Raw genomic sequence first — 26,228 nt, forward strand, 5'->3', positions numbered from 1 at the left:
GCTACCTCCCGCCTCTTCACGAACCTGTCTTCTTTTCCTGTCTGAGTCTACCTGCTCTCTCCAGGCCACATCCCTTACTTCACACACACACCCACATCCTCTGTCCACCTCTGTCCTCCATTATTTCAGGCAGCACTGACATCTCTCTCATCATCCTAAGTACAGTTGCTGGGCTGCCGTGTGAATGGTGATGATGATGATGAAGTCCCAAGTTATTGAGATTTCAAAGATGTTCTTAAAAGCCTGTTACTGAAGTGGAGTCTAAGGGCAGTAGCATCAGCATCACCTAAGAGCTGTGAGAAATGCAGAATCTTAGGCCCCATCCCAGACGCATCAGGTGTCTCCATCAGACGATCTCCAGGTGATTCTTATGCGCCTTCAAGATCTCCAGGATCTTCATGCGTCTTTGAACGTCTTATGTGGAACGCGATCTCTAGTGATTCTTACGCACAGTCAAGTACTGCTCTAAAAGCCCTGAGTGTGGGGAGGGAGGCGGACCTGTACATGCATTGTAGTGTCGTATGAACAGTGTGTGCAAGCATAGAGGGCAGAGCTGGAAAGATTTCCCTAAAGGGTTGACATTTGAATGGGGCCTTGAGAAGTGTCTGTTAAAGCAGGATGAGGGATGGTCACTCTTGGCAGAAGGAGCAGCCTATGCAAAGACAGAGTATTGAAGGGGCCTGTTGAGGGCACCAGATGGATGGCGCTCAGTGCCTGGAGGTGAGGAGAGATTGAGGAGAAGGTTGGCCCCTGGGGAGAGTGTGTAGAGGGAGACAAAAGAAGATTAAGAACAGACCCCAAGAGCCACAGTGTTAAGTAGGTGTGTATGACAATACAACTAAAGAGTGGACTTACTGGAGGGAAAGAAGTCAATTAACCTCTGTATACAGGAACCTCTTATTATGAAAATGGAGAATTACTATACAAATAACTGTTGTATGTGAGAGCTCAGAGAATACGTTTAACGTTTTTAAAACAATTTTCAAAGACTAGTTTATATGTGTATTTGTGAAAAATAATTCTTACTTATTAAAATGAGTCCTCAATGACCTCTCCTGAGGGACCTTCAAATCTTAAAGTGCGTTTTGGGAGCACCCTGAGGGCAGTGCAGAGGCTGACAGGCTGGCCATTGCTCTCCGTCATCCAGGAGAGCGTCAGACAGTTGGCTTCCTGTGTGGAGACCTTCTGTTCAGCACTTCCTAAGCATTATTTCAGTTAATACTCACAGCTGTATTGTGAAGTTTGTATGCTGAGGTATCCTTTTCTTCCTCATATTTATTGAGATATAATTGGCACATAACATTGTATTAGTTTAAGATGTACAATATAAAGATTTGATGTATATTTATATTGTGAAATGATTACCACAAGTTTAATTAACATCCATCACCTCACATAGTTACACTTGTTTTTTTAAAGATATGTTTTTTTTAGCGAGGAAGATTGGCCTTGAGCTAACATCTGTTGCCAATCTTCCTCTTTTTTTTTTTTTCTCCCCAAAGCCCTAGTACAGAGTTGTCTATCCTAGTTGTAAGTCCTTCTAGTTCTTCTATGTGGGATGCTGCCACGGCATATCTTGATGAGTGGTGTGCAGGTCTGCGCCCGGGATCCTAACCAGTGAATCCCTGGCCGCTGAAGCGGAGCATACAAACTTAAGCACTATGCACTGGACTGGCCCCTACAGTTTTTTTTCTTGTGATGAGAACTTTTAAGATCTACTCTCCCAGCAGCTTTCAAATCTACAATACACTGTTGTTAACTATAGTCACGATGCTGTACATGACATCCCTAGGGCTTATTCACCGTACAACTGGCAGTTTATACCTTTGGACCACTGTCACCGATTTGAAATATTCTTTCCACTACTGTATTCTTTCTCCATTTTGCAGAGAAAGATGCTGAATCATACAGAAATTAAGGCACTTGGCCAGGGTCACACAGCTAGGAGGTGGCAGGGCTGGAACACCACTCCAGCTCTCACTCCCAAGCACCCTTTCCTCATCATGTACCATGCTGTTCATAGCCAATCAATCTCTTGCTCTTTGCCTCAGTATCAGCCAGAATCGAAGAAAAATAAGAGAAACTAGGCCGTCCAGAGGGTGGAGTGTTACTTGGAGGGAAAGCAAAGACTGGTTTCTTTGAAAAAGAAGTTGGATTGAAGGTAACCAGATAGATTGCAAGATGATTTTAAAAAAGCAAAAGCAAAAACATGATTACATCTCCCCTCTTTACTTCTTTTTCAATTAAATCACTCTTACATGTCTCTCTGTACAGATGACAGCATCACTGATTGTCCTTCTTGGCCCTGTTTCAATTCTATGACTTCAGCACACGGAAGGCAAAGTCTCTTAGTTTTTGTTGCCTGTAATGTCAGCCACCACATCACTGTTGTTCTTTGGCCTGACCTTATGCTCTGAGGAGTGGCCTCTGATAGTAGGACTACTGATGACTTGCCTTCTCCCAGAGGCTGTGTCATTTCTGGGGGAAGGATGTGTTCCTGAAGGCTGGTAATTTAGAGGACCGTAGTGAGTTCTTAGTGGGTGTGTCCCTTCTCCGAGGTTACTGCAGCGCCAGCTGCCCCATGACAGGAGAAACAAGATCTACACAGATTAGAGTCCTCACGTTGGAAAAGACACTGCCCAAGATAGAAGCTTAAAGTATGAAGAAAATGAGCTTGGGCTTGTTCACTGTCACTGAACACAGGAATCCGGAAGGAGGCAGTTTTAGAGGGAAAATAAGGAAGACTAACAGCTCCTTATCTATCTGGAGCTCAGCTAGGCAGCAATCTAACCTCCTGAAACCCAGCCAAGGCCCAGGAAGTAAGTCAAAGAGATCCCTCACCACCCTAACAGAACACACAACACACACACACAGCTGACTTACCAGAAAGGCAGCCTTTGGCCCTTTATCCACTTCTGACTAGCTTGATTATCTCCAGGGCCACAAGAAATTAGAAGCACTGAATTGGAAGAGGAGGGTTGGAGGAAGACAGTCTGAGAGCAGCAGATGGCCTGTTAGACTTGAGATTTTGGCCCCTGCACCACAGTGGTGCTAGCCCCGAAAACCAAGTCACAGAATGCAATGCGTATTAGGGACCATTCTCCTAAATCTTAGCCTGTTTATAGTCAAGTCACTCTTTTTCTCCTTACTACCCTTCTGACATCTGCTTGTGGCCTCTTTATTTGGAGTCCCATGTTGACTTGTGGTTCCCCAACTTTCCACTTGCCTTCAGCTGCCATTTGTAGGTCTTTGTAGTCTTCAGTAATAAACTCCCTCTTCTAGCCTCAGTACAGAAATTGATGCTTGTGACAAGAGCCTTGAATTGTGAAGGTGAGGCTAAATTATATTTAGGAAGCTGAACCCATGCAATGAATTTTAGAAGTTTTATATGCAAAATTGCTGGGAAAAGAAAAAAGGCTTGGTACTTAAATGGGCAGCTCTTCAGCTATTTGGAAATCTCAGCTCTTCAGAAGAACACTGCCTCTGGAGTTTTGGATGCCCTTTTCTTTTTTTAAATTTTTAATTTGTTTTCATTTATTTATTTTTTCTCAGAAAGATTTGCTCTGAGCTAACATCTGTTGCCAATCTCCCTCTCTCTCTTTTTTTTTCCCCTCCCCAAAGCCCCAGTACATAATTTTATATTCTAGTTGTAAGTCCTTCTAGTCTTCTGTGTGAGCCGCCACCACAGCATGGCTACTCACAGATGAGTGCTATGGTTCTGCGCCCGGGAACCAAACCTGGGCCACTGAAGAGGAACACACTGAACTTTAACAGCTAGGCCATCAGGGGTGGCTCTGGATGCCGTTTGATTACTGTATTACTTGGCACACAGTTGACTTTCAACTCCCTGGAGGAGGTAGGATGACTATGACTAAGTTCTCAGGATGTTTAGGTGGTTGTATGGATGATTTATTAGGATTCCCCAGGTCATTGATTTTAAGTAGGGAGTGTGTGTATGTGTATGCAAGCTCACATGTGAGTGTAGACATTCCCTTAAGTATGAAAGGCCTGGGGGAGCTTTGACAAGCACTGACCATGGTCCCCTTCCTGGAGATTCTGATTCTCTCTGGAGAGGAAAAATACTGCCTCTGCACAGATGTGGTTTGAAAAAGTTCTCCTCATGATTCATATGTGATCATTCTCCATTCTTCATTGAGAATCACAGATTTAAGGCATCTGAGGCTTTTGGGGTCATTTTGTCCTTTAAAATGTATATAGATACTCTTTCTAGAGTCAGAATACCAGGCTATAAGGACCTAAGGTAGCATTTCTGTGAGTGAGTTCAAGTTTGTCTTGTCCAGGGCTGTGCATCTGTTGATTTTCCCTGCCTGGGAGAGTCAGGACACCCGAGCTTCTGTGGAAGTCGCGTTTAGCTTGGCAAGAGAACTCAGAGTTCTTGCTACCCTCCCCTTTCTACAGAATAGACTGTCAGAACTTTGATGAATGGTAGTAAAACAAAACCTTACTGCTCTCCTGCTATCTCTGACTTTTGTTATGTTAACAGACTCTGTATAGTGTATACTGGTGTGATCACAGTATGACTTCAAATGTACATCAATATTGGAGGAAATATGAGAGGGATAACGCCCTCTGATAGATGAAAGGAAAAAGGAGGAAAAAGAGATGAAACTTGAGCTTTTTCCAAATAGGAATGACCCTCACCATGTTTTTAATGCTTATGCCAAAGGCAGATTTTATGGAATCTGCTCAGACCAGCTCCAGGGCTCTGGAAGTGCCTCTGAACCTACAATATTTAGTGTAGCTCTCAGCCTATTTGCAAAGTTGAATACATCTTTCTTTGATTGATTTGCTCTTGTGTTTATGATTAAAATCATGCTCAGAGTTATCAGAGGGAGAAAAGAGGAAAGGAGAATCATCTTCAAACTAAATATCACCAACATGAGCAAGGACACCCACCGTCTTGGAGTGGGGTAAATCCTCAATTTTACAGTGAGGAAATGAAGCCCGAGAAATTAATAACTTATTAAGGGCACCCATGACCTCATGGCCCCATAGGACCACCAAAGAATACTTATGTTTAGAATGTGCTAACCTCAGAGGGCCTTGGAGCTCTCAGATATTTCTGACTTCCTCTTACCAGCTCACACCCTTTTCATACTTATTGCTCATTTGAAACTTTACCATCTCTAGGATAATAAGATTTGTACCTTTGTAACTGTTTCGATGATTGATTCACTGAATAACAACCTACTCCAAAGTTTTGTGGCCTTAAATAACCATTTTATTACATGTCATGATTTGGGGAATCAGAGACTTGGGCAGGGCTGGGTTGCTCTCCTACTCCATGTAGCTTTGACTGGGGTCACTTGGTGGTATTCAGGTGGCAACTGGGCTGGTCTGGAGGATCTTTGATGACTGCTCATCTGCCTGGGGCTTGGGTGGGATGAGTAGTAGGCTGGATTCATTGAGCTCCTTGTCCACTCCAGGGAGTCTCAGGGTGTTTCCCTGTGGTCTTCCCAGAAGAGTAGTCAAGCTTCTTACATAACACTCAGGGGCCAAGTGTCCAAGGCAGAGGCTGCCATTCCTCTTAAAGACTAAGCCCAGAACTGGCAGACTATCAGTTGCACCTTATTCTATTGATCAAATCAGCTGTAGGCTAGCCCAGATTCAAAGGGAAGGGAAGTAGACCCCATCTCTTGATGGGAGGAATGTTAAAGAAGTTGCAGCTGTTTTTAATCCACTACATTAAACCCTCTGTGTAGAGTAGAAGACAGCAAACTCTGAGTGAGCACCTCCTGGTGTCAGCACCATAATTAGTGCCAGCCAAACATATAAATCAGACTCAGCCTCCACCTTCTAGCTGCTCAGTGTCTGGTAGAGAAACAGACGTGTAAGTGGCATCTCAACAGAACAATCTTTCTACTCATAGAGATATATGCAAGGTACTCTTAGAGCGAAATCTGGAGAATCCAGAGAAACGCCCCAGAATTCATTCCTTCCAGAAAGGGAGTTGTGAGACTTTGGGGGCAGCCTGCCATCTTGATTGGACTCCTTGCATGGGCAGGCACATAATTCCAAGGGGTAGGGCTATCTACTTGAATCAAGAATCAAGAGATTTCTTTCAGGCCAACCTGGTGGTGTAGTGGTTAAGTTCATGTACTCTGCTTTGGCAGCCCAGCGTTCGTGGGTTTGGACCCCAGATGCAGACCAATACACCCCTCATCAAACCATGTTGTGGTGGCATCCCACATACGAAAAATAGAGGAAGATTGGCATGGCTGTTAGCTAAGGGACAATCTGCCTCAAGCAAAAAACAGGAAGATTGGCAGCAGATATTAGCTCAGGGCCAATCTTCCTCACCAAAAAAAAAACAAAAGAGAGAGAGAGAGATTCCTTTGAACCCAACAATATTTATGCAGGGATATCTGAATCCATCAGATTGAGATAGGAGCAAGTTTGGTTAATTAGTATGCACAAAGTTTTCTTTTATTTATGTTAGAACTACCTTCCTTGTGTTTCAGTGTGTGCACTAATATCCTGGGATTTGATGATGACATCTGTGTTCACAATTTTTATGAGACAGCATGGTGTAGTGTTCAGTGATGTGGGCATCGTGACCTACGTTTTCTTAATAATTCTGACTCACTTGGTGTTTATTATGAGGGTAAAATGAAACAACGTATGTAACTGACAGAAGGAGAATGGGCCATCAACATCTCGTAGTTCCCTTCCTTCCTTGTCATCTCTTAGTTTGACTTCTAAAGCCTTTGATTCCTCCAAAAGGAAGAGCCCAGTACTGAGTTACCTGAGAAAGCAGATGCCAGGTTACTTTTAAGATTAATTTATTAGCTTCAGACCACTAAGAAAATTATGCAAAAATAATTCACTGAGAGGCAGTGTGATGCACTCAGTTCATACATCATGAAGCATCAGGAGAAAGATGTGAAATTCTTACCTGGGGCTGGTGTGAGGCCACAAATGTTGGTACCAGGTAGCTTGGTAGAATACAGTCTGCCGATGGGTCCCTGTTGATCAGTAGAGGATGAATGTGCTGAGGTGAAATAAGCTCAGTGGATTTCAAAGGAACCTTTGATTTCCTGATTGTGGCCTTAAGAGGATCGATGGCACTATTCATTTTTGTAGAGAGAGCCTCTGGCTTCAGTTGAAGTCACCTCTGCCTTGACAAGGGAGCTCCCACCTCTAGAGAATACTCTCTCAGAACTTTGATGAAGGAGAGTAAAATAAAATCTGTCCTCCTGCTTTCTCTGACCTCTTTCTTTAATATTTGGGTTTGAACGCCTCATTGAATTTGCATTTAGACAACAACCAGTTTGTCAAAGGTGATGAAATCTCAGAGATCAGTTGCAAGGATATGCAAAACAGTGGCTAAATCCTAAGTCAGTGATATCCTTTTAGTTTTGGCTTCAAGCTGTATAGTAAATATTAAATGATTTTTTAGATTTTAGGATGAAAGGGTGAATTGATGCTTATGGAGAAAAATAAGTAAACTACGATTTTCGTAGGGAGGAGTGAATCACCAGCCACTTTTAATGGCCATTTTATATACATATATGAGCTCTGCAAAAGATTTTCAACTGTGCACACCCATAAGGCCTACAGTGAAAATTCAAGGTCGATGGCCGAGGCCTGCTTCTTAAGGGACAGTAATACTCAGAGTGAAGAGTGAGGTTCCCATCATTGTGGGGAGCACAGCACTAAGAGGGTTAATGAAATTGCCCCTTTTCCTAACCCCAAAACCTGCATGTGCCTGTGTGCACATGTACACACGCGCACACACACACACGGAGTTCAGCTTTCAATTCTCATGTTGCCCAAGGGTGTGTAAAATAAAGAGGTCAGCCAAAAAAACTGACTGTCTATTAAATTAGACTTGCAAAAAGTGCTACTGAAAAAAAAAGTTATACTGTGCCCCTGTTGTACAGAATTTTACAGCATACAATCCCCTTAATACTGATCCTAACTCTGGCGCCACGAAGGAGACACGCACAGTATAGTAACCCACTTTAGAAAAAAGCCGTGAGGTATAATAAACACTTTGTTTGCACAAGGCTATTAATATCTCAGGTTTTTTTCAAACTGATCGAATGACGTGCTCACCTCCTAAGGACATCGGATCATGATCATTTGCATCAGGCTCTGGCGTTCTCCAGAGTCTGTTAACTTTGTGAGCAGACGGGACCCCAAAAGCAGTGTGAACGGTAGTCCTTCCTCACTGTAGGCAAAGAATGTTAACAATCGTGCAATAGTAACTAAGAACTCTAGGTTCCTTTTTGCAACATGACTCAGTAACAGTGTTGATAATTATTGCTCACACAGATGGTGCTTACTGTGTGCTGGGCACCATTTGAAGTGCTTTAGATAGATTCATTTAATCCTTCTAATAACCCTATGAGGTAGATACTTTCATTATCTTTGTTATACCAATGAGGAAACTGAGGCACGGAGAAGTTAAGGAACTTGCGCAGGCCATGCAGCTAGCAAGAGGCAGAGCCAGGATTTGAACCCAGGCAGTCTACCCTCCGAGGCCCTGCTCTTGACCACTTGACGAGACTAGTAGGAGGAACGCAGGGTTTGGAGTTGGGCCAGTATGGGTTCAAGGTGTGGCTTTTCCCCTTTGGGGAGTCTGAAGAAGTCAGATCACTGAGACAATTTCTGCATCAGGAGAATGGGGATAAAAATACCTATTTGGCAAAGATTTTGTGAGGCGTAGAGAGGGTGCATGGAAATTCCTAGCACAATATTACTCTACTTGATGGTTGCTATTATTATTGTTACAGTTTCCAAAGGATTGAGTTTGAATTTTTATAAGAAACAGTCTCTTAAATTTAAGATCTGCTCAAAATCTCTTAAAAAATGAAAACTCACCCTAGCTCCTGTTGCTAGGGTCTGGGTTCTCAGAGGCCGTCCCAGGAGTTTGCTTTGGGGCCTCCTTAAGTAATAGTGTCAACTTACTCTGCTTGCGGTGGTCTCATTCAGTTGCTGATGAGCAGCTCAGAGCAGGAAAGAAGAGAAACTTTGCAGCCAGTTGGCCCTGGGTTCACCTTCCATCTTCTTTATTTATTAGCTTTCTGATCTCACAAATCACTCATCTTGCTGAGCCTCAGTTTTTCATGATAAAATGGAGATAACAGTTCTTGTCTAATGAGTTACTGTGAGGAGAACACATATGTAAAGTGTCTGGCACGTTGGATGCGTAAGGAGTGGATTATTATCAGGTTTCGCTTGTCATCTAGAACATGGTTTATATTTCCCCTAGAGTTGGCTTGTGATTATAAAACTACTCTGTGATGACGTCAGTCACCTCTGGTTGGACGAGGTCTCGTCTGACCCATTTCCTCTTATCAGTGGAGCAGAGCAGAGTGATGCGGAGCTGCTATGGTTTTAGCCTCTGTGTGTTTGCTTTATCAAAACTCGAAGGGTGGCCATGGCGGGCTGGGGACTGTGATGTGTCTCGCTTTTTCTGGAAGAATGATTATAGAGTGACTAACCCCAGTGAGGGTGTCTTTTTACCTCATTCTTTGCCCCATTGCTACCTCTCCCTGATTCACCACCACACAAACAGGCTTGATCCATGCTTCCTGGATTGACTTTAATAAAGTTTCATTTTTCTCATATTGTAACTATATGCTAACTTTTCTATAACTTCCACAGAGCGGAAATTGTTCCAAAGGAGGATATATGTTTATTTCCCGATAGCAGCAATGACCGGAATATTTTTTGGAGCTTCTGTTCTAGAGCTGTGCATAGAACCTATAAGTATATAGTTGCGAATTTCTTCAATTTGGACAAATCTGAATTTTTAAAAGGTAGTGTTGATTTTTGAAGTCTGCCAAAGTTCTTGGGAAGAGGAAGATGAAAAGTAATTAAGTTGATTTTCTATGTGATGGCAGTTTTTAAAAGATAAGTCTGAAAAATTCTGTTCAGATCCTCTGCCCATTTTTTAATTGGGTTGCTTGTTTTTTTCTTGTTGAGATATATGAGTTCTTTATATGTTTGGATATTAACCCCTGATCAGATATATGATCAGAAAATATCTTCTCCCAATTGGTAGGTTGTCTTTTCGTTTTGTTGTTGTTTTCCTTTGCTGTGCAGAAGCTTTTTAGTTTGATGTAGTCTCATTTGTTTATTTTCTCTTTTGTTTCCCTTGCCTGGGGAGACATTGAAAAAGATACTGCTAAGAGAGATGTGAAAGAGCGTACTGCCTATGTTTTCTTCTAGGACTTTTGTGGTTTCAGGTCTTCTTATATTCAAGTCTTAAATCCATTTTGAGTTAATTTTTGTGTATGGTGTAAAATAGTGGTCTACTTTCATTCTTTTGCATGTGGCTGTCCAGTTTTCCCAGCACCATTTATTGAAGAGACTTTCCTTTCTCCATTGTATGTTCTTGGCTCCCTTGTTGAAAATTAGCTTTCCGTAGATGTGTAGGTTTATTTCTGAGCTCTCAGTTCTGTTCAGTTGGATGTAGTCTATACAGAAAGTGAAATATAATGATGTACACCTGAAATTTATAAAATATTATAAATCAGTTATCTCCATTAAAAAAAAAAATAGATCCAAAATCCATCTTTTTCTCACATCTCAGCCACTACTATCCTTGTCCAGGCGGTTCTTGTCTCTTGCTTGGGCCTTTACAATCAATGGCCTCTGAGCTGGTCTCACTGTTTCTGCCCTGGCCCCGTTAGAGGTGTTTGCGACATAGCGGTTAGAGTGATCCCTGCTAAGACGTTGGTCAGATCAAAATGCCCTGTTCAGAGCCCTGCAGCGGCGTCTTACGTCACTCTGCGTAGGAGCCAAAGTCCTTATTGTGCATTATGAGGCTGTCCCTGAGCTGTTACTCACCCCCCTAGCTGTGACTTTCACTCACTTGTGGCTCCCCATACTGGCCTTTTGGCTGTTCCTCAAACGCTCCGCGCTTGCTCCCTCCCAAGGCCTTCTGGTAGCTATTCCCTCCATCTACAGCAGTCTTTCCCACTGTCCAGAAGGTTCACTCTGCCCTCTTGATTCGTTTAGGTCTTTCCCAGGATGTCATCTGCTCAGAGAGGTCTTCTTGGCCACTCTGTCTAATCCTCAGGTTTCCTCTTTCCAACACTTCCTACCCCCCTTCTCTGCTATATGTTTCTCCTCAGACTCTTCATCATTTGCTATACTTTATCCTCTACTCCATCTTGAACTTGGTTATGGTCTTATCTGCCCCTCTAGGGATAAATTCCTGGAACGGTGTCTGGTGCATAGAGGGTGCCCAAGAAATGTTTTCAAATGAATTTAAGAAAAATTTCAAAATAAGATTCCAGTGCAAGGAATGTTGTGGAAATAAATGTGTAATGTCACGAAGGGACTCTTTTGAGAAACATCATTCATTTATTTGGATTTGGAATTTCTGCTACATTTGTTTTAAAGATATCTATCTAACTATTTATGAAGAAAGAAACACACACATACTCATTTTCTATTATTTCTTCAGAGCAAATTCTGGATAATAACCAAGTGGGGAAAAAAAAGAAAATTAGTTAATAAATTAATGAAATAGATATTCTTGCATAACCCATAAACTCTGTATATTTGTAGAAAAACCAGGCCCATTATTTTTTTTTTTTAGACTCGTTACTTTATAGTCACACCCCCTAAATTAAAGTGCTCAGCTGAGACAAGCAGGGACTTAAATCATCGTGCAGACCACATGTATTATTGGTAGCCAGGAAGAAGGAAAAGGGTGTTGGAAGTGTGTTCCCCAAGTATGTGTGTTTTAGTGTCAGGTCAGAGTGGAACTGAAAGGGGAAGTCAAATAAGAAATCAGAAGATATGGCCCCAGAGAGCTCAAAGTTTTGTTGGGGAGACTCATTCCTCCCATGGCAAGAAAAACTGAATATTTATCAAAAGAAACAACTGGATAATTATCAAAATCCATGGTACTAGGCAGTGTGGTTCAGCCCCAAGGACTGACTTGCTTTTATGGTCTTGACTTAGTTTCCCTTCAGATTCTATCATCGAATGTTTTTTGTACATTTCTCTTTCCTTGCCTGTGCTGATGTGACCTTATTCCAATTCAGTCTTATCTCTGCTGGGTGATTTATATAGGATGGTCTCCTGAGTGCTGTTGAGTTGCAGCATCTCAGAGACTTTTCATTTACACAAAGGACTCCTTCATCCCTCATGCCTGTAGAAATGAATTTACTTGTTTATGTACATGTGCAGTCAGCACAAAGGCCCATCTGTAGAGAATATAAAAAAAGGAAGGAAACAATAGAGAGTTAGGTGTTTTCATCACAGAGGAGAGGCTTTCCTGTGTGTGTGTGTGTGTGTGTGTGTGTGTGTAGCTTGAAGATATATCTGGTGCCATTTCCATAAAGATCATTAAAGATCTATGTATGCCATATTTTATCATAATTGCACATGGATATGTGTAATATAGGAACATATCAATGTTCATTACTATGTACTATAAAGATAAAGAGTTAATATAGTGACATAATGCTGTAAATATCTAAGCTCCAAAGAGACTACTTTTATGTGAGTCTTTCTTTTGAAGCTGATGTGTATTCCATGGGAGTCTGCTCTATGGGCTCTCACAAACCCCTGGTGAGGTATACATTACTTACGACCTCTTAAAGGGGTGCAGTTACAAAGGACCCGGGGCAGTTACGGGACACGGTGATGGGAGAAACAAGACGAATGCTGGCTCTGTGAAGCCACTTCTGAAGGGTAATCATGCAGTGTGTCGGTTTGTTAAGCACCCCCAAAGTGACCCAGCATTGTTCAAGGAAGCTGCAGTTGAACAGGAACAGAGAGCCATGTTTACGCCTCAGTGGAAGAAAAGCCATTCACCCAGCTCTGATTCTCTATAAGGCCCCACTTTCTGTTACTTGGAAATTCACTTTATTGCTTTTTCTCCCTTATTTTCCTTCCCCTAATGAAATATATTAAGTAGAAAAGGTAAAATACAGTATAAAATTGCTTACTCTGTGTGATGATTCTTTCTGTCCTCCTTGACACATATATATGTATGTATGTGTGTGTGTGTGTATATATATATTTGTACATATATGTGTACACTTATCAGTTGCTTAATGACAGGGGCACACTCTGAGAAATGCATCGTTAGGCAGTTTCATTGTTGTGCAAACATCATAGAGTGCACTTACACAAACCTAAATGGTAGAGCCTACTACACACCTAGGCTGTATGGTACTAGACTTATGGGACCACCATTGTATACGCATTGACTGAGACATTGTTATGTGGCACCTGCCTGTATATATTAATATATGTCTGACTGTTCAGGGGCTTGTTGCATGATCATCTATGTCTTTCTAATGAAGCCTGCTAGTCAGTAAGAATTTACCAATGAGGGACTGTGAAAATTGCAGTGGAAAAGACTGTGGGAGAATAAGAAAGAGAATGTTCTTTGCTTTGAAAAACTTCACAGTCAGGTTGAGCGTGAGAACATATTCAATCCAGCTCAGTGTCTGAACACCTACTGCTATAGGTTGAATTCTCTCCCCTCAAAAAAGATATGCTGAAGGCCTAATCCCCAGCACCTCAGAATGTGACCTTATTTGGAAATAGGGTCATTGCCGATATAATTAGTTACGTTACAATGAGGTCATCTTGGAGTAGGGTAGGCCTCTAATCTTGTAGGATCAGTGTCCTTATAAGAAGATGGCCGTGTGAAGACACAGAGACACACAGGGAGAACACCAGGTGAAGACAAAGGCAGAGATTGAAGGTATGTGGCTGTAAACCAAGAAACGCCAAAGGTTGCCGGCAAACCATCAGATGCTAGAGAATGCAAGGACGGATCCTCTGGAGGCTTCAGGGAGCGAGAGCGTGGCCTGCCAACACCTTGAGTTTTGACTTCTGGCCTCCAGAACTGTGAGGGAGTACATTTCTGTGGTTTTAAGCCATCCCGTTTGTGGTGCTTTGTTAGGGCAGTGCTGGGAGTGCAAAATGCCTACGTAGCAAACTGTCCATCAGTTCAAGTGCACAGTGCATGGAAAGGACGAAAGGCCCTGAAAAGAAAGGAACATGCAATTATTCGTTCTCTTCTCTATGAGCCAGCACATCCCTATTACCTGGACTGTGTTCTCTTGGTACCCAGCATCCTTGCCAGTTTTTCAGATGTTGGGAGTTACCTTTTAATCCTCTCCTTGCTCTAGGAATCCTTCCCAGACCTCACTAGGCTATGGCAGATGCCCTGTCTCAGTGACCTCATTGTGCCCTATGGGCACATTCCTTTAATTTTTGTTGAGATGTCTGTATTCTCTCACTGTAGCGTGAACTCCTTTAAGCACAGGGATCATCTTGTGAGCATGGGATAAAAGTGTAACGGCTTGCTTATAGCCAGTGCTTAATACTTGTTGAACTAAACTGGAGAAAATGGACTATAAATAAATTCAAGCAAATGAATAAATAAGCACTCAGGCACATCTGAGATGCTCCCCACACAGGGTCAGTTCTTCAGCTCATGGCCAATCAGTGGCCTTCTCTGGGCAGAAAATGACTTAAGTTATATAGCTTAAGTGGGGCTTTTGGGCAGGACCATAGTAGTGAGAAGTCTGAGTCCGTTGAAGAGACAGAAGCCACACAGTGGGTGAAACAGAAATTATTCAATGAATGAATGAATCACTGGACAAATTTACTGATTATATTAAGTATTCTATTACAAGTAGATATCATCATTGTTTTTTGTCATGCAGGTCGAAAGGCTCCTCAGAGTATGAATGCTGAAGTGGTATGTTGGAGGATCATTTGTTCTTCCTGTGAATAAGCCAAGAAATTCCTTCATGAGTGTGTTCTGTTTGTCTGTCTGTGTGAGATTAAATGTTGATATATCGAGATTTCAACCCAGAGAGTCAGATTCCTGTAAAATTAAATCAGTGACTATATATTCCTTAAGCTGCTCTTGTCAGCAAACTAGAATAGAGCATTTGTGGAGATTTAAATAAATTTATTCCCACTATCTTTTAGGAGCTTGAGATCTCATTGGAAGAAATTGAAATGTACGCACATACAGGATTACCTTGGAAGTCACTGTGTGCAAGGGGCTAGTTGCTCACACACCCAGTAATTGCTTGGGGAGCAAGGAAAAGAAAACTGACTTTAGAGTGAATGTAACCATTTCATTGAAAAGCTGGACTAAAGAATAGAGGGGTTTTTTTGTTGTTTGCTTTGTTTTGTCTCTAGGTAAAAATCAGAGGCGGGGTAGGGCATTCCGGTAGGGATACTTGGCTGAACAGAGTTTGAGACGTGGAATATAGCTTTTAGGGGTCATGTTTAGGTTAGCTTCCAGGGATAAGCGGTGGGTCTAGGATAATAAACTTGGTGGCAAGTTGCATCTTAAATACTAACCTAAGGAATCTGGGCTTTATTCACTAGACAGTAGAAACCTCTGGAAGATTTTGACCAGGTAAGGAGTGTGATTATAATAATAATTCATATTTATTGAATACAGGGCAATATGGTAGGGGCTTTGCTTACTCTGTGTCATTTAATTCTCTCAACAAACATACAAGGTGGGTTTTATTGACCCCTCTCATAAGTAAGAAGATCACAGATCCAGTAAGTAACAGTTTATGTTTGTCTGACTTCAAAGCCTCTGACTCTTTTCACTCACTGGTGATTTCCAAAGGCCCTTGGCAAGCCCTATGGGTTCTTCAAAGAAACCTAAGGGGCCACAGAAGAAATGGAATGGATTGTCAGTTGGTGAAGATGGGCTGGACTCCTGGCCTAAACAGGGCCTCATGCCTCAATTAAACTAATGAAATTCTACTTTTTTCTGCTGTATACAATGTACCACAAAGTATTGATTAAAGAAACAAGGTCTTGCAGGAAAGTACCTGAGTACCCAGCAACAAGTTGTAGTTTTGGCCTTATGTAATTTCACAGTGTTGTCATCGACCTCATGAAGACATTGGATGCGCAGTTGCTGGTACTAGGTAGCTAGAATGGATAGGTTCTATGTTGAATAGCAAACTTAAGATTCAGAGAGCTTCCAAAAGGCTAAACACCAAGATCAAATAAGCTCACAATTAACAGAGACATATGAGTAACTTGCGTTTAGTTTAAAAAATGAATTGCATAGGTATAGACCAGAGTCGGGGTTCTCAGAGTGGACCGGCAGCTTGTGCATCTCCGAGGAACTTGTTAGAAATGCAAATTCAAGTTCACCTCTATTAAATCAGAAACTCTGGGGATTGGGTTCAGCAATCTGTGTTTTAATAAACCCTCCAGATGTTTCTAATGCAGGCTAAAGTTGGAGAACCACTGGGCTATAAAAACCAGCCTTCCCTCCCTCTTTGCCTTCCTTCTTTTCTATCTCTTTATTCCATGTCATTCTAGAAAGAATTTGAGGTGAAAACTCTGATTTAACAGTTTCTGTAAGAACAAAGGTTTTATTTTATAAAAAGTTTACTGTGATTTGATGGTAAATAGTAAATAGGTTGCATTAAAAATAATAACCAGAACAAGAGAAGTAATAGCCATTCCTTTCGCATTTGGCATATCCTGTATATTCTCCGTATTCTGCTAGACTGTATCTGGAGTTCGTTGAGGAACTGATTTTAAAAGGGACATTGAAAAGGGGCTTGACAAGGATGGTGAAGCACCTCAGACCTTGACCTGAAGGAAGCAGCTGACGGAAGTCACCTCTTGTGATTATGGCCTGACATAGAGAAGAAAGAGAATTTTACTTCTCGTTCTAGAGAACAAAATACAATATTGGAAAGCCCTCTCCCCTGGTATTAAGAGAGCAAGATCTTAGTGTAGGCTCTTCCAGCAGGACTTCAGTAACCCAGGTTAGTCCTTCAGGCTTCTTTTCCTTCAGCTGCAGAATATAGATAATGTAGGGTTATGATGTCTACCTCACAAGGTTTTTGTGAAAACTGAAAAACATGAAAATATTCAAATATTTGAAACACTTAAATGATTGTATAAATATGAGGCAATGGTACTACGATTCACAAAGACTGGTTGATGGAAATTTTAAGTCCAAGATAAAGAATTCTCAACATACAAATTGTCCAAAAGCAGGATGGCCTTTCTCAAAATGCAGTGAGTTTACTGTCATGAAAGGTCTTCAGCCAAAGAGATGTTAGAGAATGAATTGTAGTGGGTTGGAGCAAATGGCCTCAGAGTGCCTTTCTGGCGAGTATTTCATGAGACTGAAGTTAATGACTCGAGGTCGGACAGATCTGAGAGAGGGTGCTCATAGCCAGCAAGGTGAATGTTTAATTCAGCATTTATTAATCACTCTGCAATTCACTTAAAATAGTTAAATACATTTAAACATTAAAAGCTTGAAATGCATTTAAAAACAACAACAAGATGGGCCCATACTGGTTAACCTGGCATCAGTTTTTCTCTACAGCCCTGTTCTTAAATTTCCCCTTCCAATAGAAGTCTGGTTGAATTGGCCCCTTGGTTCTCCTATAGGTCCGTTGATGTCTGAATATGGGAAGAATTCCCTGAGCTTTCTTGTAACTCTGCCATGTCTCATAGGAGTGGAAGAGGTGTTGCCCTTGGTGTCTAAGCCAAATCCTGAGTTGAGTTACAGCATTATTCCTTTAAGACTTAGATTTCCTCTGGCTATAATTTTGCATCTAGACTTCTTTTCTTTCTTTTTGCTCCCAAACTGTTGGGTAACATCAGTGACTTTCACCTCTATCCACTCCCTGATTGGCTGCTTTCCAGTGGCAGAGAGATGAATGGATCCTTTTGTGTAGGGAGTTTGGTAATTCAGTGAAGAGCTTAGAGCGTTGCCAGAGGTGATATATGGGTATTTTGCACATATTATGGATAATGTGTATATATCAATAATGTAATGAAGATAGCATTCAAACATCACTGTGGGTGGTAGCCAAGCGAGAGACAGCTAAATCTCATTTTCAATATATTAGAAGCCGTCTTTTCTTGTTCAATCAGGAACAATTATTGGTCTGTTACTTAGAGAAAAAATGTCAGTTATAGCAGGGGATTATTCAAACACAAGAGAGAGATGCAAACCTTATATTTTAACTTAAAACGTATATATATGTACCCATGTATGTATAATGCACTCCCACACAAATACGTAATTTACATGCTGAGTTTTTTATAAAAGACCAAGGACTTTTCTTTGACTGTGGCTCCATTTATTGCCAATCTGTGTCTTATTTCTTGCATAAACCACATCCATAGTGCATCATCTATGATTTCTAGTTTTTAATTTCTTTGAAAAAGAAAGAGAAGTTTCAGGACAATTGCTGAGCAACCAGAGTACAGGATCCTTCCAGTTTTTTATTATCTTATTTCTTTCTTTCATAGCTGTCTCTCCCACATTTAAAATTATTAAAAAAAATTCATTGTGGTAAAATATACATGATGTAAAATTTACCTTTTAGCCATTTTTTAAGTACACAATTCAGTGGCATGAAGTACATACACAATGTTGTACAACCATCACCACAATCCATTTCCAGAACTTTTTCATCATCCTAAACAGAAATTCTGTACCCATGAAACAATACCTCCCCATTCCCCCTCCCCCCAGTCTCTGGTAATGTCTGTTCTACTTTCTATCTCTATGAATTTGCCTATTCTAGGTACCTCACGTAAGTGAAATCATACAGTGTTTGTCCTTTTGTGTCTGGCTTATTTCACTTAGCATAATGTTTTTAAGATTCACCCATGTTGTAATATGTGTTAGAATTCCATTCTTTTTTACAGCTGAGTAATACTCTGTTGTATGGATACACTACATTTTGTTTATCCATGTATGTGTTGATGGACACTTGGGTTCTTTTCACCTTTCAGGTGTTGTGCATAGTGCTGCTCTGGACATTGGTGTGCAAGTATCTGTTTGAGTCCCTGCTTTCAATTCTTCTGGGTATATACCTAGGAGTGGAATTGCTAGATAATATGGTAGTTCTATGTTTACATTTTTGGGGAGCCACTAAACTGTTTTCCAAAGAAAAGCTTTTTTAAAACAACTTGTCTTTATGAAGACTTTGCAAGGCATTCAACCTGGTTTTCACAGAAGCAACAGTTCGCTTTACTTTTGGTCCTGTATTTCATCAGTTTCTAATTAACTTGAATAATTACAATATCGAGTTCAACTACCATGAACAGGTTTAGAACCATATACAAGTGATACTTGCTAAGCGTATAACTCAACTGGCAAAACCAGAAGTGTTTGGAACACACTAGAAAGTAGCTTTCCAGCAATGAGCCCCAGCATACTGTGGGTATCTGCCAATATATATCACAGAACAAATGGAGAATACTGGTTAATCTGGCTAGTTAAATGGAGGCCAGTTAAGAGAGCTTCTCTTATTCAACTAAATTATCTTTGTCACAATAAGATATACAAAGGAATTCAGGAGTGACCTTGGCTCCAGAAAAAAAACAACAGCTGCATATCCACGACTATTAACATTCAATACACTTGTTGTGGGGAGATTGGAGAAAGGCAGACAGCAAAGGCTAGAATAGAACGGAGAGTTGACCAAACTGGTCATTTTTGTATAAACTCTTAAATTGAAGAAAGTACTAATTGATAATTGCAACAGGTTGATTTTCTTCCTTCACAGTTGAATTTAGCGTGGGTGATAAATGGGAGATAAACAGGGAACAGGGAGGTTGTGCCTATTCTTGGAAAGAAGATACCTTTCCAGTTAAGACTCAAGACTTTGAGATGTGATTAGAGGGTTTTCTAGCCAGTTCTGAAACGAAATCACCGAGCTGTGGGAGGAGTACCTTTACAGAGCATCATTCACCCTTGTTAGCGACCCAAGTGATTAAAGGTTTGGGAAATTGCCCCTCTAAATATGGGCTCAAGGAACTCGGTTTATTTAGCTTAGAGAGCGAGCGCGAGCATGCTGAGGGGACTTAATAACAGTCTCCAGGAATATGAGGGATGTTCTATGAGTGATGGAAGGCAGCTGTTTCCTGTTTCCACTGAGGACTGAATAAGAAAGAATGGAGTTAAATTGCAACAAGTGGGTTTAAGAACTGCTTGGCCATACAGTTCGAGACGACAAACCCACAAGACCAAAGTCATGTCTCCGTTTCAGGATTACGTAGCTAACTAGCTGGCTTTCTTGACCTGTTCTTGAACTGGTAAAAAGATAATGGAGAACCTTTCACTTGCGGGAGAATTTGAAGCGGTCCATTGTCAGAACCTGCCAGTGTTCCAGGACTGAGCAAGCACATAACTTCCAAGGAGATTTAAAAAAGAAAAAAGTTTCAGAATCTCTTTTCTCCCCTTTAGTCTGATTTTAAATAAGATAATCTAGATTACTCCTTCTCTATGAGGTGAAGAATTTCTGTAGATTTGCCAGTATGTGTTTTTTTCTGCCCATTTGGTCAATGTGGTCATGATTTTTTAAAAAAAAATTCTGTCTTCACTTAATGTATATATATATGGGGTGTGTGTGTGTGTGTACCATATGGTGTCTTATACATATACACATATATCTCGTAGATAGATAACACAGACATTTGGTATATGATATATATATCTTGCATGTAATTAGTTCAACAATGAAAGCAATGTTTTGTTCTAGATAGTATGTCTAAGTGTTAGGGATATAAAGATGAATAAGATATACACTGTGCTAATCTAGAGCAAAGCAAATATACAAAGCCTTCTGAAATAGTGCATCATTATAGGAGGTCAACTAGGGGAAGAAATTTAAAGACAGAAAAATGAGTTCTGGGTATATTACTAGTTATTAAATTGCTATTACTATAGTCAATGAGGCAGATGGAAATGCTGAAAACTTCTCAACCATTGCTTTATCATTGTTATTCTATCTTAGGTTAATTATACCATTTATTCTGAATTGGCTAAGTGGCGTCTTATTTACCCAACTGGGGGTGTTTTCAAGGCAAAGTTTGATTTCCAGAGGACTGGCTGCTGTTAAGTTGTATCTTTAAAGTCATAGGTTTATGTCGGCATTAACTGTGCATACAGGCCACATGTTATATTTTCATCTTGCACCAACCTTTATTATAATCTTATTAAACATCTTTGCCTCTATCATTGAATGTTTTTTGTCATCTGGAAAGGGGGAAGGGTGAATCATGGTGCCACCCTGACTCCTACAACTCTGTTGGCCTTCAAAGCTGCAGCACTGAGGTGGGGAAATGACTTGGGATTGCTTTAAATCCTCTCCACGCTTGTTCACTGTGAGGCATTGGGTGAGTTACTTAACCTCCCTGAGTTTCAGTTTCCTAATCGACCTCATAGAAGTGTTTTGGGGATTAAATTAAATGGAATAATGTGTGCCCAGCCCTCAAGTTGTGTTAGTTTGCTTCCTTTAATTCACAAAGAGCTTTTCTTGCCCGTGATGGAATCATGGTTACCTCTAGATTCTCTTCACTTAGCGGGGTTTGTTGGACTTTAAGGAGAAGTCTGTAGAGTAGGGTTTGTCTAAAATTCGTGAGGGCACCCGAGTCCGGTGGTATGAATCTTTTTCTTTTTCTACACTTAAGTCAGAAAAAAGTCTATTCTAATGCCAAATATTCTAGGAAGCATTTGTGGCCAAATTACTTGAAACCAATCATATACGCACTTGGAAGGAAAGTCCATTTTAAAATCAGCAGGACGATTATGCATTTTTGATTTACAAGGTTTAAAGAGAGTAAATAAATCTTCTAGATATACAGATAGTCATTTAATGGTCATTGATTACATCCAGTACTATGCTTTGAAATGATATCACATTGAAGACATGATCCCTGCCCTGGGGAAGCTTATGAACTTACTGGAGAGATCAAACTCATATATAGGAAATGACCACAGAACAATTAGACTCAGTATCAGGAAGGGCAGCATAAAGCGATAGGGCTTCAGCCCCTGAGTACCGAGGAAGGCAGGATATAGGGCTTGGGGAGGAATTCACTATAGTTCTGGGAGTTTTAGGATCATCATGTGACTGGTTCACAGAACACTATCATTTAAAGACAGACAGAATTTTTTAAAAACCACTGAAATGCTCACTTCCTGTAGAAACTCAAGAACATAATGCACTTGCTCTTTATGTATTTGAGGTGAATACATGCTTCTAAAGTCTCATTGTTCAGGCTCATTTGCTTTCTGACTCTCACTACACCCTGTTGTACGAATGTACAACATAGTGTGTCTCACTACGTCCCGATACAGTCTTAGTCTGCAGGATATGGAATATCTTTATAAATCACAAAAAGTCTCATTGGGAGTAAAAGTGCCAGCCAGAGACTTACCTCAAAAGCTGAGGCATGCCACCTATTTTAATGTCGGTGGATTTAGGAACCAAGGTGAGGACGTTCAGAGGGTGAGCAAGGGTCCTCTGAAGTGGACCCCTCCTCCGGCCCCTCCCCGCATCCCAGCTCCCCAAACTAAATAAATAGGGAGGCTGAACAACAAAACCATTAACTTAATAGCATAGAATTTATGGCTGAAATCTTGCAAAGCTTATGTCAGCAAAGTAAAATAATTACTGTCACTTTCTTTTAGACACTTGGCTTTATGGTTCCTGTCACCTTTATCATAACACACAGCTGATTTAGTAGCTCTATTTTTCATGGCAAATGGCCTGGTGTTATGTTTTTATGCATGTGGCCATGCTGTTGAGATGACAATACATGGATATACTAGAGTGGAGCTAAATTTAGATAATGAATTGGAATACTGTTAATGGTTTTGGTTTAGTCATGCTGTCAGTATGCCAACTGAGTTTTTCCTCTTGCTCTTTTCTTCTCCAGATTCTCAAATCCAAAGATTTAACATCTCCAACCCAGCGCTACATCGACAGCAAAGTGGTGAAAACAAGAGCAGAAGGCGAATGGCTCTCCTTTGACGTCACTGACGCTGTTCATGAATGGCTCCACCATAAAGGTTACCACCACCCTCTCTTTTCCTCCCTAGATGTTCAGTGACCCTAAAGTATGGCAAGTTGCTTGCAGATTTAAGGGTGTAGACACACGTACAAATGACCTCCTTGACTTAATGTTTTCCAGACAGGAACCTGGGATTTAAAATAAGTTTACACTGTCCTTGCTGCACCTTTGTACCGTCTAATAATTACATCATCCCCAACAAAAGCGAAGAACTAGAAGCAAGATTCGCAGGTAACTGAAACTTGGTCCTATGAGGTGGGGGAGGGAAGGGCCTGTGTTGATAATCTCATGGGGATGAAGTCAGCTTGCATGTGAAAATGGGATTGTTTGGTGAGGCCTGGGGGGTTTCATTTGTTTGGGTAACGATATGGTTGGAGAAAGATAGATGAAGGCAGAAAGGATTAAAGAAAGGAATTGGTTCCCAGTTTACACTGCTTCATGCCCAGTGATGATTCGGTCAATACTAACTGACTGACTTATCAACCCTCCAAACTATTAAATAGTCAGTTGAGCCCTTTTTTCTTCATTTAAGCAAACCAACTTTCTATCCATGCTAATATTATAGAAGAAGAAGATAGCATGCATTCAAGGAAATCCATTGATAATGCCCCAAACCCGACGTCAGGAACCCACAACTGTATTTCACAGAAGAAGGGAGTCCTCTCACACTACGGCTTTTTCAACCTTACATGTATCAGAACACCCCACCTTTTGTAGCTCGTGCCTGATATTTCAAGTGGCTTCCTTGTCAGACTTTTATAACAGTTTATAAACACAAAACAAGTGATCTCATATTTTTGCTCACCTTATGGTGAATTAGCCAAAAGTCAGGGAGAATGAGGCGATGCCAAAGGTTTGAGTCACTTCATGTATTAGATATCAAGTCATTGATGATGAGAAGTGAGAGGGAGTCAGTACACGTGCTGGGGCAGCAACATCAGCGCCACACCACCAGGCCTGGGAACTAATGTCCCTTCCCTAATGAACACCACCCGGGACCTCCGTCCACTTGCAGAAGGCTACAGTGGCTCTTGCTCATGGAAAAATACTCCCAGAGGTCTAGAGATTTATTTCAGACTCTAGCATAGCCGTGATTCTCTAGAGTGTGGAGATTAAATGCTTAACTGGCAGTCTCTTGAGCATGCTTTGGGCAGCTCAAGTTTCTAAATCTCAGATGGAATCAGGAAAGTGTTGAGGATGCCATAAAATAAATGAAAAAGCTCTTTCTTCACAACGTCCCAAAATAGCATTAGGTAAAGGTGACTTCTGTTTCACTTGAACCTCATTCACTGCAATTTGGTGTAAGTCTCAGTTCATGTCCATTAAGCAAGTCTTTTGAGTTTGGTAGTCCTAGGAAGAGAGGGAGCCACTGGGTGACAAGGCATCTTCTATTGCTGTGGGTTTGGTTGTTGAGGGGTTGAACACAGCCTAAACTGAGCATTGACTAAAAGAAACTGCTGAGATCGCCCTTGGACTATAGGTCAAAGACTTCTTCTGTAGTGACTTTCGTAACTAGCAAGCCCTGTCTTGGACACTGAACTGTCCTCCTCCTCTGACAAGAGTCTCATTTAGAAGTGTTCATTGTCACGTGCAGCAGTCCTCTTGTGCCATATCTATATCCGTGGGGAATGACTATAGCCAGCTGCCGCTGCTGTTGTGGTCATCACTGCTATTTGTGACAATATGCAAAGAAAAAAAAATATGGCTGATTATATTTGATGAAAGTAAAGCTAAATGTTTATTACTCAAATGCATTTTTTCAAGGTATTGATGGCACCTCCACATATACCAGTGGTGATCAGAAAACTATAAAGTCCACTAGGAAAAAAAACAGTGGGAAGACCCCACATCTCCTGCTAATGTTGTTGCCCTCCTACAGACTTGAGTCACAACAGTCCAACCGGCGGAAGAAGCGTGCTCTGGACGCAGCCTATTGCTTTAGGTAAAGGAGATACAAATAAAACTAAGCAACTGTGTGTGTTACGTCTTGTGCTGCCTTTTCCCTCTCTTTCCATACAAGTTAACTTGAACTCCATTCCTTGCTGCAGGCCAGGTATAGTACAGTATAGCCATCGTATCTGGTAACATCATTCTTCCCAGAGGCTTAAAACAATTATTTCTGTGTTGTATTCATCAGCATTTTAGCAATGAACCAAGTGTGAAGGGATAAACTAGCCCCCTGAGTTTTTCCCCAAAATCCCTCTGAAGCACTCTGGGGCCGAAGAAGAAAATGAGCCCTCTGTTCCCCAGAGCAGATACATGTTTATTTCAAGTGCATGATGGTAGCTTCCTAATTAGGAAGACCCACCATCCGTATGAAGACTTCACCCTTGCTGCAGAATGCCCATGGTCATACCTCTTTCACAGTAACAGAGATGAGAGAGACTGGAGAAGAATGCTGTTTGTCATGTCTTTAGCTACAGAATGAGAGAAGTGAGGGCAACGCAAATTTATTTCCCATTCCCATGCGAGTTCATGGAGGCAGAGTGTGAATGTTCTTCTGTGGCTTCCTGTCAAGCCTGATAAGAGGAAGGCTGTTTCTTCATTTCAAGGGTTATGGGGCAGTGAGGGGTCCTCACTGATAAAGTGCCCAAAGTGTCTGAATTCATGAGTAAAGTGGCATGTTTTAGGTGCCGGAACCAGCAGTTGCACTAAGCGAGACTCCATGTTTCTTGATCTGTGGTTCATTCCTATATCAAGGAACGTGAAATGAAATAAAGAATTTATTCTCGAAGGAAAATGCCCAGGTGGTTCTTTGAAAATAGCTACTGTACTTCATCCATTTTGTATTTGAAAGGGCAGTGGAGGCTGGATGGCGTAACTGCTTAGTGCTGGTTAGAAAGGGCTTGGTCTCCATCTGCTGCCTCTCCGCTTATATCTAGTCTTTCAAGGAAAAGGTTTGGTTTTTGAGGTCACAGATAAGGGGGTCAGGGTATAGAACTCATAAGGGAAGGTAGTCCAGCGAATCGCCATAACATCCCATCATGAAAGTCAACTGAGATCACAGTAAAACCATTAAAACCTGGCCTGTGACATTTGCTCATAGATATTTGTTGAATAAATGAATGAGTTGTTTTTCTGGTTTGGGATGAGGGGCGGGGGGAGATCAGCTTTACGATCTCCATTGTTCTTTCTTTTAACAGAAATGTGCAGGATAATTGCTGCCTACGTCCACTTTACATTGATTTCAAGAGGGATCTTGGGTGGAAATGGATACATGAACCTAAAGGGTACAATGCCAACTTCTGTGCTGGAGCATGCCCATATTTATGGAGTTCAGACACTCAGCACAGTAGGGTAAATATTTGGCTAACTTGTCTCTTCTATTCTTGGGTTGCTAATGTGTACCTGCTGATAGTATTTCTAAATGAATTCTAATTAACCTGGTTCCT

The 26,228-nt window shown here is 41.2% G+C and overlaps 1 protein-coding gene across 3 annotated transcripts in view; it reads left to right on the plus strand.

Annotated features, from left to right (window-relative positions):
- Positions 1 to 26,228, plus strand: part of TGFB2 (transforming growth factor beta 2) — an 84,690-nt gene that overhangs the window by 52,720 nt on the left and 5,742 nt on the right. For 2 of the 3 annotated variants that reach the window (XM_014849873.3, XM_014849872.3), the window contains 4 exons: positions 22,702 to 22,834; positions 22,957 to 23,067; positions 24,601 to 24,778; positions 25,980 to 26,133. In XM_014849873.3, the coding sequence (XP_014705359.1) occupies positions 22,702 to 22,834; positions 22,957 to 23,067; positions 24,601 to 24,778; positions 25,980 to 26,133 (576 nt within the window). The remainder of the gene's footprint in view (positions 1 to 22,701; positions 22,835 to 22,956; positions 23,068 to 24,600; positions 24,779 to 25,979; positions 26,134 to 26,228) is intronic. The other variant, XM_014849875.3, reaches the window with a different exon arrangement.

This window comes from Equus asinus, chromosome 30, assembly GCF_041296235.1.
Source record: "Equus asinus isolate D_3611 breed Donkey chromosome 30, EquAss-T2T_v2, whole genome shotgun sequence".
Lineage (NCBI taxonomy): Eukaryota > Metazoa > Chordata > Mammalia > Perissodactyla > Equidae > Equus > Equus asinus.